General features: G+C 51.9%; 1 protein-coding gene across 1 annotated transcript in view; it reads right to left on the bottom strand.

Annotated features, from left to right (window-relative positions):
* Positions 1–21062, bottom strand: part of CDAN1 (codanin 1) — a 207687-nt gene that overhangs the window by 57568 nt on the left and 129057 nt on the right. Inside the window, exons 20-23 of the mRNA XM_075330481.1 lie at positions 20884–21033; positions 19738–19801; positions 6049–6127; positions 5812–5966 (exon numbers count right to left, since the gene is read on the bottom strand). Of these exons, the coding sequence (XP_075186596.1) occupies positions 5812–5966; positions 6049–6127; positions 19738–19801; positions 20884–21033 (448 nt within the window). The remainder of the gene's footprint in view (positions 1–5811; positions 5967–6048; positions 6128–19737; positions 19802–20883; positions 21034–21062) is intronic.

Here is a 21062-nt window from a genome sequence, read left to right on the forward strand (position 1 = left end):
CTTCTGGAAAAACACAGAGAGCGCTGAGATTTGTCCCTTAAGGGAGCCGAGCGACAAACCCTTTTCCAGTCCAGATTGAAGGAAGGACAGAAAAGTGGGCAAAGCAAAAGGCCAGGGAGAAATACCCTGAGCAGAGCACCACGACAGGAAAATTTTCCACGTCCTGTGGTAGATCTTGGCGGACGTTGGTTTCCTAGCTTGTCTCATAGTGGCAATGAGCTCTTGAGATAACCCTGAGGACGCTAGGATCCAGGACTCAATGGCCACACAGTCAGGTTGAGGGCCGCAGAATTCAGATGGAAAAACGGTCCTTGAGACAGCAAGTCTGGTCGGTCTGGTAGTGCCCACGGTTGGCCGACCGTGAGATGCCACAGATCCGGGTACCACGACCGCCTCGGCCAGTCTGGAGCGACGAGGATGACGCGGCGGCAGTCGGCCCTGATCTTGCGTAACACTCTGGGCAACAGTGCCAGCGGAGGAAACACATAAGGGAGCTGAAACTGCGACCAATCCTGAACTAAGGCGTCTGCCGCCAGAGCTCTGGGATCTTGAGACCGTGCCATGAACGCCGGTACCTTGTTGTTGTGCCGGGACGCCATGAGGTCGACGTCCGGCACCCCCCAGCGGCAACAGATCTCCTGAAACACGTCCGGGTGAAGGGACCATTCCCCTGCGTCCATGCCCTGGCGACTGAGATAATCTGCTTCCCAGTTTTCCACGCCTGGAATGTGAACTGCGGAGATGGTGGAGGCCGTGGCTTCCGCCCACAGCAGAATCCGCCGGACTTCCTGGAAGGCTTGCCGACTGCGTGTGCCGCCTTGGTGGTTGATGTATGCCACCGCTGTGGAATTGTCTGACTGAATTCTGATCTGCTTGCCTTCCAGCCACTGCTGGAACGCTTTCAGGGCAAGATACACTGCCCGTATTTCCAGAACATTGATCTGAAGCGAGGACTCTTGCTGGGTCCACGTACCCTGAGCCCTGTGGTGGAGAAAAACCGCTCCCCACCCTGACAGACTCGCGTCCGTCGTGACCACCTCCCAGGATGGGGGTAGGAAGGATTTCCCTTTCGATAATGAAGTGGGAAGAAGCCACCACCGAAGGGAAGCTTTGGTCGCCTGCGAGAGGGAGACGTTCCTGTCGAGGGACGTCGGCTTCCTGTCCCATTTGCGTAGGCTGTCCCATTGAAGAGGACGCAGGTGAAACTGCGCGAAAGGAACTGCCTCCATTGCTGCCACCATCTTCCCCAGGAAGTGCATGAGGCGCCTCAAGGTGTGTGACCGACCTTGAAGAAGAGATTGTACCCCTGTCTGTAGTGACCGCTGCTTGATCAGCGGAAGCTTCACTATCGCTGAGAGGGTATGAAACTCCATGCCAAGGTATGTCAGCGATTGGGCCGGTGTCAGATTTGACTTTGGAAAATTGATGATCCACCCGAAACTCTGGAGAGTCTCCAGGGTAGCGTCGAGGCTGTGTTGGCATGCCTCTAGAGAGGGTGCCTTGATCAACAGATCGTCCAAGTACGGGATCACCGAGTGACCCTGAGAGTGGAGGACCGCTACTACAGTAGCCATCACCTTGGTGAAAACCCGTGGGGCTGTTGCCAGGCCGAACAGCAGTGCCACGAACTGCAGGTGTTCGTTCCCTATGGCGAAGCGCAAGAAGCGCTGGTGCTCCGGAGCAATCGGTACGTGGAGATAAGCATCTTTGATATCGATCGATGCAAGGAAATCTCCCTGGGACATTGAGGCGATGACGGAGTGGAGGGATTCCATCCGGAACCGCCTGGTCTTTACGTGTTTGTTGAGAAGTTTCAGGTCCAGGACAGGTCGGAAAGACCCGTCCTTCTTTGGGACCACAAACAAATTGGAGTAAAAACCGTGACCCTGTTGCTGAAGAGGAACAGGGACCACCACTCCTTCTGCCTTCAGAATGCCCAGCGCCTGCAGAAGAGCCTCGGCTCGCTCGGGAGGCGGGGATGACCTGAAGAATCGAGTCGGGGGACGAGAGGTGAACTCTATCTTGTAACCGTGAGACAGAATGTCTCTCACCCAGCGGTCTTTTACTTGTGGCAGCCAGGTGTCGCAAAAGCGGGAGAGCCTGCCACCGACCGAGGATGCGGAGTGAGGATGCCGAAAGTCATGAGGAGGCCGCTTTGGTAGCGGCACCTCCGGTGGTCTGTTTAGGACGTGACTTAGACCGCCATGCATCAGAGTTCCTTTGATCTTTCTTAGGCCTTTTGGACGAGGAGAATTGGGACCTGCCCGCGCCCCGAAAGGACCGAAACCTCGACTGCCCCTTCCTCTGTTGGGGTATGTTCGGTTTGGGCTGGGGTAAGGATGTATCCTTTCCCTTGGATTGTTTGATGATTTCATCCAAACGCTCGCCAAACAATCGTTCGCCAGAAATTGGCAAACTGGTTAAGCGCTTTTTGGAAACAGAATCTGCCTTCCATTCCCGTAGCCACAAGGCCCTGCGGAGTACCACCGAATTGGCGGCTGCAACCGCCGTACGGCTCGCAGAGTCCAGGATAGCATTAATAGCGTAAGACGCAAATGCCGACGTCTGAGTGGTTATGGACGCCACCTGTGGCGCGGACGTGCGTGTGGCTGCGTCAATTTGCGCTTGACCTGCTGAGATAGCTTGTAGCGCCCATACGGCTGCGAATGCTGGGGCAAAAGAAGCGCTGATAGCTTCATAGATGGATTTCAACCAGAGCTCCATCTGCCTGTCAGTGGCATCTTTGAGTGAAGCCCCATCTTCCACTGCAAGTATGGATCTAGCTGCCAGTCTGGAGATTGGAGGATCCACTTTGGGACACTGAGTCCAACCCTTGACCACGTCAGGGGGAAAGGGATAACGTGCATCCTTAAGGCGCTTAGAAAAACGCTTATCTGGACAAGCATGGTGATTCTGGACTGCCTCTCTGAAATCAGAGTGGTCCAGAAACATACTCGGTGTACGCTTGGGGAACCTGAACCGGAATTTCTCCTGCTGGGAAGCAGACTCCTCCGCCGGAGGAGCTGAGGGAGAAATATCCAACATACGATTGATGGACGCAATAAGGTCGTTCACTATGGCGTCCCCGTCCGGAGTATCAAGATTGAGAGCGGCCTCAGGATCAGAATCCTGATCAGCTACTTCCGCGTCATCGACCAGCGATTCCCCTCGCTGAGACCCTGAACAATAAGATGATGTCGAGGGAAAATCAAAGCGAGCTCGCTTAATCGGTCTGGGACTGGGGTCTGTGTCAGATCCCTCAGCTTGGGATCCATGAGATACCCCGGGAGGACATTGTTGGTCCAGCTGAGGTGGGCCAGGGAACAAAGAATCAACAGAGTCCCTGTGCTGAGATACCGGTCTGGACTGCAAGGCTTCTAGTATCTTAGCCATAGTCTCAGAGAGTTTTGCAAACTCCGTCCCTGTCACCTGAACAGTGTTAGCAGGTGGCTCCCCCTGGGCCCCCCCTAGCAGAGGCTCTGGCTGAGTAAGTGCCACAGGGGCCGAACAGTGCCTACAATGAGGGTCAGTGGAACCTGCCGGTAGCGGGGTCGTACATGCGGCGCAGGCAACATAATAAGCCTGTGTTTTGGCACCCCTGCCTTTCGTGGGCGCCATGCTATTATCTTCCCTGAGCAACACAATAGGGTATATAGCCAGAAATCAACTGTGCACTATACGGTGTAAAATAAACATATAATGTTACACTACTGCACAATGGGGCTAGCACCACAGGTGCTGCTTACCACCCGCTTAAAGCGGTTGTGCGGTCACCAGAGTCCCTGCCTGGGTCTCCCAGATTTTGTCCCCCTCTGCAGCGTCCGAGGAGCTGACAGGAATGCGTCCTGAGGAGAGGAGAGAGCCGTGGGCGTGACCCAGAAAGAGCGGGAACTGGTGCCTGCACTGTGCACAGTGAGGGGAGTGGAGTATGCAAAGCATGCTCCAGCCCTCAGTGCTGCTCGTTCTGTGCAGCGTCCCGCCCTTCCCCTGCCTGTCAGGGCTGTGGGCGGGAGGAAAGGAAACTAGGCCGCAAAAAGCCGGGGACTCTAGTAATAAACGCGGCCGCCGTAAAAGCGCGGCTGGCGTGGAAGTCCCCGGCGCACTACAAGTCCCAGCCGCGCCGCAGTGCTTCCATGGCAGCGGCGGTCAGTGCGGCAGTCCCTATACATAAACACACTCAGCAACGCTGAGTGTGTAATGGCACATATTAACCCGGTCAGCGCCGCGGTCCCCGGTGCACTAGCACACCCAGCAAAGCTGGAGTGTTGCTGTGCGCGGTCCCCACGGGGATACAGAGTACCTCCAAGTAGCAGGGCCATGTCCCTGAACGATACCCGGCTCCTATCCAGCAGGCTCCACAGGAGTTGTGGATGAAGCACGGTCTCCTGTGCCTGGAGACCGATAGGATCCCACTTCCACCAGAGCCCTGAGGGGGATGGGGAAGGAAAACAGCATGTGGGCTCCAGCCTCCGTACCCGCAATGGATACCTCAACCTTAACAACACCGCCGACAAGAGTGGGGTGAGAAGGGAGCATGCTGGGGGCCCTATATGGGCCCACTTTTCTTCCATCCGACATAGTCAGCAGCTGCTGCTGACCAATCTGTGGAGCTGTGCGTGCATGTCTGCCTCCTTCGCACAAAGCAAAAAACTGAGGAGCCCGTGGGAGCACGGGGGGTGTATAGGCAGAAGGGGAGGGGCTTAACACTTTTGAGTGTAATACTTTGTGCGGCCTCCGGAGGCATAGCCTATACACCCAATTGTCTGGGTCTCCCAATAGAGCGACAAAGAAATTAGAAAAACAATTTTTATTGACATGAATATGAATAAAATTGGAACATAGATTGATCCATATAGCACAGAGAGACATAAAGGGGTCCATGCCAACACCAATAATTAGTGGTCCGTTAAACATGAAAATGTGTGTCAGTTAAATAGACGGACCAACTGGAACCCAGGTGGTAAGTAACTGTGGCGGTCTGATCAGTGGTCAAATTACACTGTGCAAAAATTGCCTAAATCCTAACATCAAAAGGGGCCTGCAAGATCAATAACAGGATAAATGCGTTTAATATCTGAAGTACCCAAAGTAATGTGCACATATCAGGTAGGCCCCCATAATTGCAAAATCTAGGCAAACAAATTACACATTGTATGTATAAGTAGGTAAATACCCGACCACAGTCAGACCAAAATAACCCCAATACTCACACTGCCGGGTTGTGGTGGAGGATCATAGATCACCCAAATGCCGAGAGAAGCTACAGACCTAATGTACGTATCGCATATTTAAAAACAAGCAAAGTACATGGCTTCCTCAGAGGTTCTGTATCCTCATTGTGCTTTTTCCGACTCCCCTTTCTCCTGTTATTATATGTAATTTTGGAGGTTTTTTGCCTCTTAATATATTTGCATGGCGATTAAAAACTAGTCATGCATGTTGGAATTTGGTTTTGTTTCCTATAATGTTATTTAGAATCTTAGCAATAAAGATGCAGATTTTATTTCTGCAAAGCTGAACCCCTCTATTACCTTAGAGACCAGACTAGTCCGGTGCCACCCATGATTGGCTTTTTCCGGTGCCATTCCAGGTGATTTTGACAGGTCTATCCATGTGTGTACAAAGGTAATCACCTGGAGCAGTGCCGGTAACAGCTCTTCACACTATAAAACACACCTCTCTGTAATCGTGCAGCTGGGCTGAGTTACGCTGCCCCTAGAATCGGCTGAAAGGTTCCCTATACCTAATAAGGAGACCTTTCTCATGACAAGAGCAGGTAGAATCCAGAATGACAGATGAGACAGCACCTACCTTTATTTCTATAAGAAGCTTGGAAGGGAGTGTAGCTCGGTGCCCACAGCCCTCCCGGCACCCTCTCTTTACATCCGGCCCTTCCGCTGAGGGGCCTGCACTGAGTGACTTCACCATTTGATTGAATTTGGCTTTCACTTCCCTCCTAATTAATGCTGTGATAGACAGAATGTTTAAGGATTAATGGAAAATACACATCAGGATATAATTTTATCTAGGGTAGATGTTGCCTCTTACCTGAGATGTTTGTATTCAGCCATGTGCAGCCCTTCTCTACTGCCAAGGACACCGCAATGTCTTCCGCACTCCGCAGAACCTACATCACAAGGAGAAATATAGAAGGATTAGTGATCGTTCAATCCTCTACAGACAAGGAGACATCCTACCATTTGGTATCTGCAGTAGCCGTCCTTTACCGTATCTGCAGGGCTCTAGACTACAAATGGCTTGCTGAGTCTGACCCTGCAGCCCCTTCCCCAGCTCTTCAGTAATTACTCCCGGGCACTGCAGTGTCATCTAGGGTTACAGACCCAGACATTATAGACCCATAGGTCACTTTCATACATGTGTATGTTGGTCAGTATTTTCAATCAATATTTGTAAACAAACTACAGAACAAACAATATAGAATAGAAAAAAAACCCCGCCATATTATCCATCTTTATGTTTTGTACTTGATAATGGCGTCCAAATAAAGCCTAAAATACCGCTGTGGGGAAAATGGCCTTAAGAAGAGGCTTTTGTGCTGCAATTTTCCACAGAAATCACAGCTTGCACAGTCATATGCCCGAGAGAAAGACAACAGATGTGTCATGAGAATATATGATTCTGTTTAATTTAGGTTTGTATGTTAAATAAAGAGAATTTTGTTACTTACCGTAAATTCTTTTTCTTATAGTTCCGTATTGGGAGACCCAGACCATGGGTGTTTAGCTTCTGTCTCCGGAGGACACACAAAGTACTACACTTAAAAGTGTAGCTCCTCCCTCTGAGCTTATACACCCCCTGGTAGCCAGTCCTAGCCAGTTTAGTGCAAAAGCTGAAGGAGAATAGCCACCCACAAGTAGAACCGAGTAAGAACCGGAACAACCGGAGACTCTGTCCACGACAACAGCCGGTGATAACACATGGAACAAGAAAATTGCCAACAGGCAACAGGGAGGGTGCTGGGTCTCCCAATACGGAACTATAAGAAAAAGAATTTACGGTAAGTAACAAAATTCTCTTTTTCTTTATCGTTCCTTTGGGAGACCCAGACCATGGGACGTTCCAAAGCTGTCCCTGGGTGGGAATAAACAGAAAAAAAGAAGTAGGCGGAGCCTAACTTCACAAGTGGGCGACAGCCGCCTGAAGGATGCGTCTGCCCAAGCTCGCATCTGCCGAAGCATGAGCATGCACTTGGTAGTGCTTCGAAAAGGTATGCAGGCTAGTCCAAGTGGCAGCCTGACAGACTTGTTGAGCCGTAGCCTGGTGCCTAAAAGCCCAAGAGGCACCGACAGCTCTGGTCGAGTGTGCTTTGATCCCTGGCAGGGGAGGCACCTGAGTACTCTGGTAGGCGTCCGAAATGGTCGATCTAATCCAACAGGCCAAGGTCGGCTTAGAAGCAGAGAGACCCTTGCGCCGCCCTGTGGTTAGCACAAAAAGAGAGGTGCACCGCCTAAGCGCAGCGGTGCGAGACACAGAAATCCGGAGAGCACGCACCAGATCTAGAGTATGCAGCGCTTTCTTAAAGCGATGAACAGGGGCCAGACAGAAGGAAGGCAAGGAAATATCCTGGTTAAGGTGGAAGGGAGAGACCACCTTAGGAAGAAAGTGCGGGGTCGGACGGAGAACTACCTTGTCTTGGTGAAAAACCAAAAAAGGTGACTCCGAGGAGAGCGCAGCCAAATCAGAGACTCTCCTGAGAGAAGTTATGGCCACCAGAAAGGCCACTTTCTATGAAAGACGAAACAAAGAAACCTCCCTAAGAGGCTCAAAGGGGGGTTTCTGCAATACCGTGAGGACCAAGTTAAGGTCCCAGGGATCCAAGGGCCGCCGATAAGGCGGAATGATGTGAGACGCACCTTGCATAAAAGTGCGGACCTGAGCCAGCCGGGCGAGACGCCGCTGGAACAGCACTGATAGAGCTGAGACTTGTCCCTTGAGAGAGTTGAGGGACAGTCCTAGCTGCAGACCGGACTGTAAAAAAGACAGAAGGGTCGGCAACGAGAATGGCCAAGGAGAATGGCCGGAAGAGCGACACCACGACAGGAAAATTTTCCAAGTCCTGTGATAGATCTTGACGGAGGAAGACTTACGGGCCCGAGTCATAGTGGAGATGACTTCAGGAGGAATACCAGAAGTCGTCAAAATCCAGGACTCAAGAGCCACACCGTCAATTTGAGTGCCGCAGAATTCGGGCGGAAAAACGGACCTTGCGAGAGCAGGTCTGGACGGTCCGGAAGATGCCACGGCATCTCCACGGACAGTTGGAGCAGGTCCGGATACCAAGCTCGCCTGGGCCAGTCCGATGCAATGAGGATGACTCGACGGCCCTCCATTCTGATCTTGCGCAGGACTCTGGGCAAGAGAGCTAGAGGGGAAACACGTAGGACAGACGAAACTGGGACCAGTCTTGAACCAGAGCGTCTGCGGCGAAGGCCTGAGGATTGTGGGAGCGAGCCACGTAAACCGGAACCTTGTTGTTGTGACGGGATGCCATTAGGTCCACGTCCGGAGTGCCCCACTTGCGGCAGATTGACTGAAACACTGCCGGGTGCAGGGACCACTCGCCACCGTCCACGGATTGACGGCTGAGATAATCTGCCTCCCAGTTTTCCACGCCTGGGATGTGGACTGCGGATATGGTGGACTTGGAGTCCTCCGCCCATTGAAGAATGCGTTGGACCTCCAACATTGCCAGGCGGCTGCGTGTCCCGCCTTGGTGATTGATGTAGGCAACCGCTGTCGCGTAGTCTGACTGTACTCGAATGTGCCTGCCCGCCAACAGGTGGTGAAAGGCTAGGAGAGCTAGAAGCACAGCTCTGGTTTCCAGCACATTGATTGAAAGGGCTGACTCGGACGGAGTCCAAGTGCCCTGAGCTCTGTGGTGGAGATGTACCGCTCCCCAGCCGGATAGGCTGGCATCCGTGGTGAGAATCACCCAGGACGGGGCCAGGAAGGAGCGCCCTTGGGACAGGGAGAGGGGCCGAAGCCACCACTGAAGAAAACTCCTGGTCCGTGGCGACAGAGCCACTAACCTCTGTAAGGAGGAAGGCCGCTTGTCCCAACAGCGGAGAATGTCCAGCTGCAGAGGACGCAGCTGGAACTGGGCAAAGGGAACCGCCTCCATGGAAGACACCATTTGACCCAGCACCTGCATCAGGCGCCTGAGGGAATAACGGCGGGGCCTCAGGAGAGAGCGCACCGCTAGCCGGAGAGACTGCTGTTTGATTAAGGGCAACTTCACAAGTGCCGGCAAAGTCTCGAACTGCATCCCTAGGTACGTGAGACTCTGGGTCGTTGTCAGAGTGGATTTGGGAAGATTGACAATCCACCCGAATTGGGCTAGGGTGGCGAGAGTGAGCGAAACACTCCGCTGACAGTCTGCGCTGGATGGACCCTTGACCAGAAGGTCGTCCAGATAAGGAAGCACTGCTAACCCCTGGAGGTGCAGGACCGCAATCACTGCCGCCATGACCTTGGTGAATACCCGAGGGGCCGTGGCTAACCCGAAGGGGAGAGCCACAAATTGGAAATGATTCTCTCCTATCGCAAAACGTAACCAACGCTGATGTGACACTGCGATTGGCACATGTAGATAGGCATCTCTGATGTCGATGGACGCCAGGAACTCCCCTTGGGTCATAGAGGCAATGACTGATCGCAGAGACTCCATGCGAAAATGCCGCACCCGGACATGCTTGTTGAGAAGCTTGAGAGCCAGGATGGGCCGGAAGGTACAGTCCTTTTTTGGAACTAGGAAGAGATTTGAGTAAAAACCTCTGAACCGTTCCTGAGCGGGAACTGGGACAATCACTCCGTTTGCCTGCAAGGACGCCACAGCCTGCGAGAAGGCGGCGGCCTTGGAGCAGGGGGGAGTTGAGAGAAAAAAATCTGTTTGGAGGGCTGGAAGAGAATTCTATCCTGTAGCCGTGAGATATGATGTCTCTCACCCACTGATCGGAGACTTGCTTTAACCAAGCGTCGCCAAAGTGGGAGAGCCTGCCACCGACTAAGGACGTGGCTGGAGCGGGCCGAGAGTCATGAGGAAGCTGCCTTAGTGGCAGAACCTCCTGCGGTCTTCTGCGGACGCGCTTTTGGGCGCCAGTTGAATTTCTGATCCTTGGCTGAGTTAGCGGACGAGGCGGAATGCTTAGAGGATGACCAGTTGGAGGAACGAAAGGAACGAAACCTCGATTGATTCCTACCCTGGGCGGGTTTCCTGGTCTTGGTTTGTGGCATGGAAGTACTCTTCCCGCTAGTAGCTTCTTTAATGATTTCATCCAGCTGTTCACCAAATAGCCGTGAACCAGCAAAGAAGGGAATTTTGTTTACTTACCGTAAATTCCTTTTCTTCTAGCTCCAATTGGGAGACCCAGACAATTGGGTGTATAGCTTCTGCCTCCGGAGGCCACACAAAGTATTACACTTAAAAGTGTAAAGCCCCTCCCCTTCTGCCTATACACCCCCCGTGCATCACGGGCTCCTCAGTTTTGGTGCAAAAGCAAGAAGGAGGAAACTTATAAATTGGTCTAAAGTAAATTCAATCCGAAGGAAGTTCGGAAAACTGAAAACCATTCAACATTAACAACATGTGTACACAAATAACAGCCCGAAGGAAACAGGGGTGGGTGCTGGGTCTCCCAATTGGAGCTAGAAGAAAAGGAATTTACGGTAAGTAAACAAAATTCCCTTCTTCTTTGTCGCTCCATTGGGAGACCCAGACAATTGGGACGTCCAAAAGCAGTCCCTGGGTGGGTAAAATAATACCTCGTAATAGAGCCGTAAAACGGCCCCTTCCTACAGGTGGGCAACCGCCGCCTGAAGGACTCGTCTACCTAGGCTGGCATCCGCCGAAGCATAGGTATGCACCTGATAGTGTTTCGTGAAAGTGTGCAGGCTCGACCAGGTAGCTGCCTGACACACCTGCTGAGCCGTAGCCTGGTGCCTCAAAGCCCAGGACGCGCCCACGGCTCTGGTAGAATGGGCCTTCAGCCCTGAGGGAACCGGAAGCCCAGAAGATCGGTAAGCTTCGAGAATTGGTTCCTTGATCCACCGAGCCAGGGTTGATTTGGAAGCCTGTGACCCTTTACGCTGGCCAGCGACAAGGACAAAGAGTGCATCCGAGCGGCGCAGGGGCGCCGTACGAGAAATGTAGAGTCTGAGTGCTCTCACCAGATCTAACAAGTGCAAATCCTTTTCACATTGGTGAACTGGATGAGGACAAAAAGAAGGTAAGGAGATATCCTGATTGAGATGAAAGGGGGATACCACCTTAGGGAGAAATTCCGGAACCGGACGCAGAACCACCTTGTCCTGGTGAAACACCAGGAAAGGGGCTTTGCATGACAGCGCTGCTAGCTCAGACACTCTCCGAAGTGATGTGACTGCTACTAGGAAGACCACTTTCTGCGAAAGGCGTGAAAGAGAAATATCCTTCATTGGCTCGAAAGGTGGTTTCTGAAGAGCCATCAGTACCCTGTTCAGATCCCAGGGTTCTAACGGACGCTTGTAAGGAGGGACTATGGGACAAACCCCCTGCAGGAACGTGCGTACCTGTGGAAGTCTGGCTAGGCGCTTCTGAAAAAACACAGAGCGCTGAGACTTGTCCCTTAAGGGAGCCGAGCGACAAACCCTTTTCCAATCCGGATTGAAGGAAGGAAAGAAAAGTGGGCAAGGCAAATGGCCAGGGAGTAAAACCCTGATCAGAGCACCAGGATAAGAATATCCTCCACGTCCTGTGGTAGATCTTGGCGGACGTTGGTTTCCTAGCCTGTCTCATAGTGGCAATGACCTCTTGAGATAACCCTGAAGACGCTAGGATCCAGGACTCAATGGCCACACAGTCAGGTTGAGGGCCGCAGAATTCAGATGGAAAAACGGCCCTTGAGACAGCAAGTCTGGTCGGTCTGGTAGTGCCCACGGTTGGCCCACCGTGAGATGCCACAGATCCGGGTACCACGACCTCCTCGGCCAGTCTGGAGCGACGAGGATGGCGCGGCGGCAGTCGGACCTGATCTTGCGTAACACTCTGGGCAACAGTGCCAGAGGAGGAAACACATAAGGGAGTTGAAACTGCGACCAATCCTGAACTAAGGCGTCTGCCGCCAGAGCTCTGTGATCTTGAGACCGTGCCATGAATGCCGGGACCTTGTTGTTGTGCCGGGACGCCATTAGGTCGACGTCCGGCAGCCCCCAGCGGCAACAGATCTCTTGAAACACGTCCGGGTGAAGGGACCATTCCCCTGCGTCCATGCCCTGGCGACTGAGAAAGTCTGCTTCCCAGTTTTCTACGCCCGGGATGTGAACTGCGGATATGGTGGAGGCTGTGGCTTCCACCCATAGCAGAATCCGCCGGACTTCCTGGAAGGCTTGCCGACTGCGTGTTCCGCCTTGGTGGTTGATGTATGCCACCGCTGTGGAGTTGTCCGACTGAATTCGGATCTGCTTGCCTTCCAGCCACGGCTGGAACGCCTTTAGGGCAAGATACACTGCCCTTATCTCCAGAACATTGATCTGAAGGGAGGACTCTGGCTGAGTCCAGGTACCCTGAGCCCTGTGGTGGAGAAAGACCGCTCCCCACCCTGAAAGACTCGCGTCCGTCGTGACCACCGCCCAGGATGGGGGTAGGAAGGATTTCCCCTTCGACAATGAAGTGGGAAGAAGCCACCACCGAAGGGAGGTTTTGGCTGCCTGAGAAAGAGAGACGTTCCTGTCGAGGGACGCCGACTTCCTGTCCCATTTGCGGAGAATGTCCCATTGAAGTGGACGCAGATGAAACTGCGCAAAAGGAACTGCCTCCATTGCTGCTACCATCTTCCCTAGGAAGTGCATGAGGCGCCTCAAGGGGTATGACTGACCTTGAAGGAGAGATTGCACCCCTGTCTGTAGTGAACGCTGTTTGTCCAGCGGAAGCTTCACTATCGCTGAGAGAGTATGAAACTCCATGCCAAGATATGTCAGCGATTGGGCCGGTGTCAGATTTGACTTTGGGAAATTGATGATCCACCCGAATCTCTAGAGAGTCTCCAGAGCAATGTCCAGGCTGTGTTGGCATGCCACTTGAGAGGGTGCCTTGACAAGCAGATCGTCTAAGTAAGGGATCACCGAGTGTCCCTGAGAGTGTAGGACTGCTACTACTGTTGCCATGACCTTGGTGAAGACCCGTGGGGCTGTCGCCAGGCCGAAAGGCAGTGCCACGAACTGAAGGTGTTCGTCCCCTATGGCGAAACGCAGGAAGTGCTGATGCTCTGGTGCAATCGGTACGTGGAGATAAGCATCTTTGATGTCGATTGATGCTAGGAAATCTCCTTGGGACATTGAGGCGATGACGGAGCGGAGCGATTCCATCCGGAACCGCCTGGTTTTTACATGTTTGTTGAGCAGTTTTAGGTCCAGAACAGGACGGAAAGGTCCGTCCTTTTTTGGCACCACGAACAAGTTGGAGTAAAAACCGTGACCCTGTTGCTGAATAGGAACAGGGATCACCACTCCTTCTGCCTTCAGAGTGCACACCGCCTGAAGAAGAGCATCGGCTCGCTCGGGGGGCGGAGATGTTCTGAAGAATCGAGTCGGAGGACGAGAGCTGAACTCTATCCTGTAACCGTGAGACAGAATGTCTCTCACCCAACGGTCCTTTACCTGTGGCAGCCAGGCGTCGCAAAAGCGGGAGAGCCTGCCACCGACCGAGGATGCGGTGTGAAGAGGCCGAAAGTCATGAGGAGGCCGCTTTGGGAGCGGTTCCTCCGGCGGTCTTTTTAGGACGTGACTTAGACCGCCATGAATCGGAGTCCCTCTGACCCTTCTGTGGCCTGTTGGACGAGGAGAATTGAGACCTGCCCGCGGGCCGAAAGGACCGAAACCTCGATTGTACCTTCCGTTGTTGAGGTCTGTTTGGTTTGGACTGGGGTAAGGATGAGTCCTTTCCCTTGGATTGTTTAATGATTTCATCCAATCGCTCACCAAACAGGCGGTCGCCAGAAAATGGCAAACCGGTTAAGAACTTTTTGGAAGCAGAGTCTGCCTTCCATTCACGTAGCCACATGGCCCTGCGGACTGCTACCGAATTGGCGGAAGCCACCGCCATACGGCTCGCAGAGTCCAGGACAGCATTAATGGCGTAGGACGCAAACGCCGACGCCTGAGAGGTTAAGGACACCACCTGCGGAGCAGAGGCACGTGTGACTGCATTAATCTGCAAGTGACACGCTGAGATAGCTTGGAGTGCCCATACGGCTGCGAATGCCGGAGCAAAGGACGCGCCGATAGCTTCATAGATGGATTTCAACCAGAGCTCCATCTGTCTGTCAGTGGCATCTTTGAGTGAAGCCCCATCTTCCACGGCAACTATGGATCTAGCCGCCAGTCTGGAGACTGGAGGATCCACCTTGGGACACTGAGCCCAACCCTTGACCACGTCAGGGGGAAAGGGATAACGTGTGTCCTTAAGGCGCTTAGAAAAGCGCTTATCTGGACAAGCTCGGTGTTTCTGGACTGCCTCTCTGAAGTCAGAGTGATCCAGAAACGTACTCATTGTACGCTTGGGAAATCTGAAACGGAATTTCTCCTGCTGAGAAGCTGACTCCTCAATTGGAGGAGCTGGGGGAGAAAGATCCAACACCTGATTGATGGTCGCTATAAGGTCATTCACTATGGCGTCTCCTTCAGGTGTATCCAGGTTGAGAGCGGCCTCAGGATCAGAATCCTGATCTGCCACCTCCGCTTCATCCTCCAGAGAGTCCTCCTGCTGAGACCCTGAGCAGTGTGATGAAGTCGAGGGAATTTCCCAGCGAGCCCGCTTAGGCGGCCTGGGACTGCGGTCCGTGTCAGAGACCTCACCCTGGGACCTATGAGTCACATCAGGAGCACTTTGCTGCTCCAACCGAGGGGGGCCTGGGGTCAATGATTCAACAGTGCCCGGGGCCTGTGTTACCGGCCTGGACTGCAAGGCTTCTAGTATCTTAGCAGACCATTTATCCATACTCTCAGAAAGTTTGTCAGCAAATACTGCAAACTCCGTCCCTGTCACCTGGACAGTGTTAGCAGGTGGTTCCACTTGGGCCACCATTAGCAGAGGCTCCGGCTGAGTAAGTGCCACAGGGGCCGAGCATTGCACACAATGAGGGTCGGTGGAACCTGCCGGTAGTATAGCCGCACATGAGGTACAGGTTGCAAAGTAAGCCTGTGCTTTGGCACCCTTGCTTTTTGCGGACGACATGCTGTTGTCTCCTCTGAGTACAATCCAGGAGGGTATATAGCCAAAAATCAACAGTGCGACCGTACAGTGTAAATGTATAGCATATAAGCATATATATATATATACACTTCGGCACTCAGTGGGGCCAGCACCTAGAAACAGGTGCTGCTTACCGACCGCCCAAAGTGGTTGTGTGATCACCAGATTCCCTGCCTGGGCCTCCCAGAGCCGTGTTGTCTCTCCTCTCCAGCTTCAGATGTGCTGACAGGAATGGCTGCCGGCGTTCTGTGAGGAGGAGGGGGCCGTGGGCGTGCCCTAGAAAGTGCGGGAATCTGGTGCCCCACGGTGCTCAGTGAGGGGGGAGGAGGATACAAAGTATGCTCCGGCCCTCAGCGCTGACGTCCTGTGCAGCGTCCCGCCCTTCCCCTGACTGGCAGGCCCGGGGGCGGGAATATGCGGTACTAGGCCGCAAAAGCCGGGGACTAAAGTTATAAGCGCGGCCGGCAAATAAGCGCGGTAGTCCCCGGCGCACTAACACACCCAGCAGTGCTGCAGCGTGTATGACACAAGCGCTCCATGCGCGGTCCCCAAGGGGACACAGAGTACCTCACAGTAGCAGGGCCTTGTCCCTGACGATACCCGGCTCCTGTCCAGCAGATTCCCCAGGGGCTGCGGAGGGAGCACGGTCCCAGTGCCTGGAGACCGATTAGGATCCCACTTCACCCAGAGCCCTTAAGGGATGGGGAAGGAAAACAGCATGTGGCTCCTGCCTATGTACCCGCAATGGGTACCTCAACCTTAACAGCACCGCCGACCAGAGTGGGGTGAGAAGGGAGCATGCCGGGAGCCCTGTTATGGGCCCTCTTTTCTTCCATCCGAAATAGTCAGCAGCTGCTGCTGACTAGTTTGTGGAGCTATGCGTGCATGTGTGCCTCCTTCGCACAAAGCATAAAAACTGAGGAGCCCGTGATGCACGGGGGGTGTATAGGCAGAAGGGGAGGGGTTACACTTTTTAAAGTGTAATACTTTGTGTGGCCTCCGGAGGCAGAAGCTATACACCCAATTGTCTGGGTCTCCCAATGGAGCGACAAAGAAAGGGAGCCCAGCAAGAAACTTCTTGGAAGAAGCATCTGCCTTCCACTCTCGAAGCCACAAAATCCTGCAGATAACAAGAAAATTAGCTGAAGCCACCGCAGTGCGGTGAGCAGCCTCTAGCATGGCAGACATGGCATAAGATGAAAAGGCTGAAGCCTGAGCAGTTAAGGTAACCATCTCAGGCATAGATTCCTTGGTGAGGGAATGCATCTCCTCTAGAGAAGCAGAGATGGCTTTGAGAGCCCACACTGCTGCAAAAGTCGGGGAAAACGCGGCCCCCGCAGCTTCATACACAGATTTGGCCAGAAGGTCAATCTGACGGCCAGTGGAATCCTTAAGTGAGGTGCCGTCAGCCACCGACACAACGGTCCAGGCTGATAGCCTAGACACCGGAGGGTCTACCTTTGGGGAGTGAGACCACTCCTTGACCACCTCAGGTGGAAATGGAAACCGGTCATCAGAACCACGCTTTGGAAAGGCCCTGGGTTTGGTCACAGCGGTCTGAAAACTGGAGTGGTTAAAGAACACACTCTTCACTCTCTTAGGCGAGGTAAACTGATGTTTTTCTGCCAAAGAGAGTTGCTCCTCTGACACTGGCGGATTGAGATCCAGCACAGAATTAATAGAAGCAATCAAATCACTAAGATCTGAGTCACCCTCAGAGAAATCGAAGGGATACATAGCCTCCGAGCCCCCAGTGAGAGCATCCTCCTCATCTTGAGAGTCAGCTCTTGAGACAGAGCCGTGGGATGGGGAGGGGGAGGAAACCCTGCGCCTTCTCTTAGAAGGACGGGGTCTGGGATTAGATGATGAATCCTCCGTGAGCTACGATGGACGGAGGTCAGAGGATAGGAGTCCTCTGTCAAGAGTATTAGAGGCACCCTATGAGGGGGGCTGATGCATATTCATCAAAGTCCTGGACAAAAGTCCCATGGACTCAGCAAATGACTGGGATATGGACCTAGAAAAGGACTCTACCCAGGCCGGGGGTTCAATCACAGGTGCAGCAGCAGCCTGAGAGACCACTGGGGGTGAGACTCCAGGATGTGGCACCGCCAAGTTATAGCAACCATCACAATGTGGATAAATGCTCGGCTCAGCAGCAGGAGCTTACATGCAGTGAATGCAGAATAAAGCTTTGGAGCCTTGCTCCTTGTGTGAGACATGCTGCTGGAGTGGGGGCTTTGCAGAGAATGAACCCCAGGGAGAATATACAGAGGTCCACAACCGGAGACCGGCTGTGGCTTACCAGACCGCTGAGCGCGGTGTTGTGTGCACTCCAGATCCCGAAGCCCGGTCCCCCAGAGCGCAGCACCTCAGCAGAGATGCAGAATGCAGGATGTCCCAGAGCAGAGTGAACTCTGCCTGAGAAATGGCCGCCGGAGCGAAGAGAGGGGGCGGGACTAGGGGCGTTCCTATAAAAGAGCGGGAACTGGAGGGCTATAGAGACCTGCCGGGAAGGAGGGACGCCCCAGCAGTGGGGAGTGTCCCTCCCCTGTGTAGAACGGCCGCTGGGAGGAGCCGAACCTGTCCCTCTTGCATGAGTGACATGCGAGGGCAGGAAAACGAAACTAGGCCTCCGGCGAAGCCGGGGCCTAAATTTAAGCGGCGAGGCCGACAAGCAGGCACCATCGGCGCGGTCCTCGGGCAAAAGCTGGAGAACCCGCCGGAAAAGTTAAAAACAATCACATACAGCATACTCTCCCCTTACAATAAAGAACCGGGATCCCCAACATAAACGTCTCAGGTACTTAGCTGCTGAGACGCAGGGCCATGTCCCTGGGGATGAGTGCTCCGTTCCAACAGAATCCTCAAGGGGCTGTGGATGGAGACCGGACTCCTGCCAGGCATGGAGACCGTGCTGGCTCCCACTTCAAGCCAGAGCCCAGAAGGGATGGTGAAGGAGCGCGGCATGTAAGGCTTCAGCCTTGTAAATCAACCTTAACAACACCGCCGACACAGTGGGGTGAGAAGGGACATGCCGGGAGTCCAGACAGGGACCCGCTTTTCTTCAAACTCTTTCCAAAAGTCAAACAATCAGATGAGAATGCATGTGTGGATGTATGACCTCCTGAACACAAAGCGATAAACTGGCTAGGACTGGCTACCAGGGGGTGTATAAGCTCAGAGGGAGGAGCTACACTTTTAAGTGTAGTACTTTGTGTGTCCTCCGGAGGCAGAAGCTAAACACCCATGGTCTGGGTCTCCCAAAGGAACGATAAAGAAATGTATTTTTCTTTTACTTTTAACAAACTATATAAAAAAAAAAAATAAAATTAGAAATCTTGTAATTCTCACACTGGCCACCAAGGCCATTTTCAGCTCCGACTAAGATACAGAGGATTACAAAGACCGGTAACACCGCTATACTCTGCTGATAACACAGGATCCACCATTCCCTATAGGTGGTGACTGCTCACCCTTCTTTTACAGTGACTTACATATGCTGAAAAGATGCTTGCAGTTTTCAGAATGGCCACCAGGACTATTTTAAACTCTTAATTTCTGTCTTTTCAGGAACAATTTTCAGAAGACTCATTATCATAACAGCCAGGTTTACAATGCTAGGTAAACTGGCTTATGCAGCTGGTAACACATGACCCACCAATCACAAAAGGTGATGTCACTGCTCTCCTCCCTTTACAATGACTTTTGCACACACTCATTAGATGCTTCCATACAAAAGACTGTTATGGTTTACCTGAAACAGAAGTATATGTCTAGAATAGTCCCAATGCGAACATTGCAAGATTTCTAATTTTTGCTAAAGATTGTGATATGGCTGAAATAAAATTGCCAGAAAAAATTTCAATAAACACAAAAAACTAATTTAAATAGGGTATCTTCTGATGACTAGAATAAGGAAAAACAAGAGCTTTTAAGGCAAATTATAAAATATTTTATATAAACACACAGTAAAACCACATACAATTCACACCATCATAGAAAAAGTGGTAAAAAGGTGCTATTTTGAAAAAGATGAACACCCACAAGCATGTGAGAGACAGGGGCTAGAAGTTATATCAACAAATACCAGGGAGCCCATATAATGATAAATCATGCAAGTTGTCTAGCCAGTAACATAAGGCTACCAAAAGGTGATAAATACAGACATTTGTTTAAGATGTAATCATACATTAATCAGCAGCTTACCCATTTGTAGTTCACCTCACCCCCATGTAAACAGAACACAGAAACCCCTCCAACGCGCGTTTCGCATCACACAGTATCAGCTTCCTCAGGGCTGCCCTATGCATTAAGAGCAATCCTATGCATTAAGTGCAATGCTAAAATGCTACACTATCTTTCTGAATGGTAAAACGAAAAGACGGGATATATGTGATTCATTAAGAAATTATGTTGCTTTAACAAAAGAAGGGGAACAAACTGTATATTTTAAAAAAAATAAAAATCATCATCACTAATACACTCACACATGCCGACGTCTCCTCAGGTAACAGCACTCGGACAGCCTCAGGAGCTTTCTTCTTGCAGTATCTACAAAGAATGAGTAAATAAAGGTTCACCGTTTACATAAAATAGTCTTTTTGCTTGTACAAGATACAAAAAAACAAAGAAAGGTTTAATAAGTCTGAAAACGGAGCCCAGCAAGCAGCAAATGAATAGAAGACTTGGTTTATAAGGCATCTTAGGACAATAGCCCCAAATATTTGCCTAAATATGTGCTTAGATTAACGTCTAATGACTGAATGTTATCATGAAATCAGTACAGGGTAAGCTATCCTCTCAGTAGATAATATAGTGTAGACTTTCAGGGAAGAAGACGCTTGCTCGGGCATCAGTCATCCAGTAGTGTCAGCCTCCTAGAGGCAGTGTCTGGCGAGTTCCAAATTCCTCCTCAGATTTGGAGGGTTATTGGAGTTAATGTATTAAAAATGCTTTCAATTTAAATTGTATCCCGGCTGCAGCTAGTTAAAAAAAACAAACCGTGTTGTACTCACCTATCCTGGGTCCACCGGGAGTCTCTATCGCAGCTCCCAGTGCCTGAAGCGCTCACGTCATATTGTCAGCATGGCAGACAATCAGAGAGCTCAGTTGCCCCGAAGGGGACGCTCCATCTACACTGTTAGAGCCGCCATGCTGTCAAGGTGACGTCACTGCAACAGTCACCAGTGCCAGATCCCAGGAGCCGCGGTGGAGACGTGCCGGTGGACCTGGGGAAGGAGAGTACAGGGCGGTTTGCTGTTATATTACAAGCTGCAGCCGGGAGAGAAACTTTTTTTGAAAGGGAACAACCTCTAACAAATCATTCGACAAGGTAACAATAAGCATGATCATCCCATGGGAAAAAAAAAAACAACAAAAAACCCCTTTTTTTTACTGCCAGCATATAAGAATGATTCACCAATACCTGTTTGCGCTCTTAGGCACCAGAGCCCCTGGACGGCCTCCACTGACCACAGGACGATTCACTTACACACAACAGTAACAGCGTTCTGCTCAGAGCGCTAGTGACAACTGGAAAGGTGGAGGCGAGTCAGGAACGAAGGCCCTGCTATGTAATAACCAGGCACATTTGGAATAAGGATGAGGGGAACATTGGACCCTAATCTGCTTACTCTTTGCCTTCGTGCAGAGCCTGACGTCCATCCTCACAGAGCCGGGCACACACACTGTCGAGCAGTTTGCCATTTTCTGCACTGTCCTCTGTTATTTTATCTTTTAGGATCGCCTCTGCTTGTTTTACAAGGTCCGCCACCAGAGTCGCCCTTAGATTAAGAGATGGAGATATAATAAA

The sequence above is a fragment of the Anomaloglossus baeobatrachus genome, chromosome 12 (assembly GCF_048569485.1).
Source record: "Anomaloglossus baeobatrachus isolate aAnoBae1 chromosome 12, aAnoBae1.hap1, whole genome shotgun sequence".
Classification (NCBI taxonomy): Eukaryota; Metazoa; Chordata; class Amphibia; order Anura; family Aromobatidae; genus Anomaloglossus; species Anomaloglossus baeobatrachus.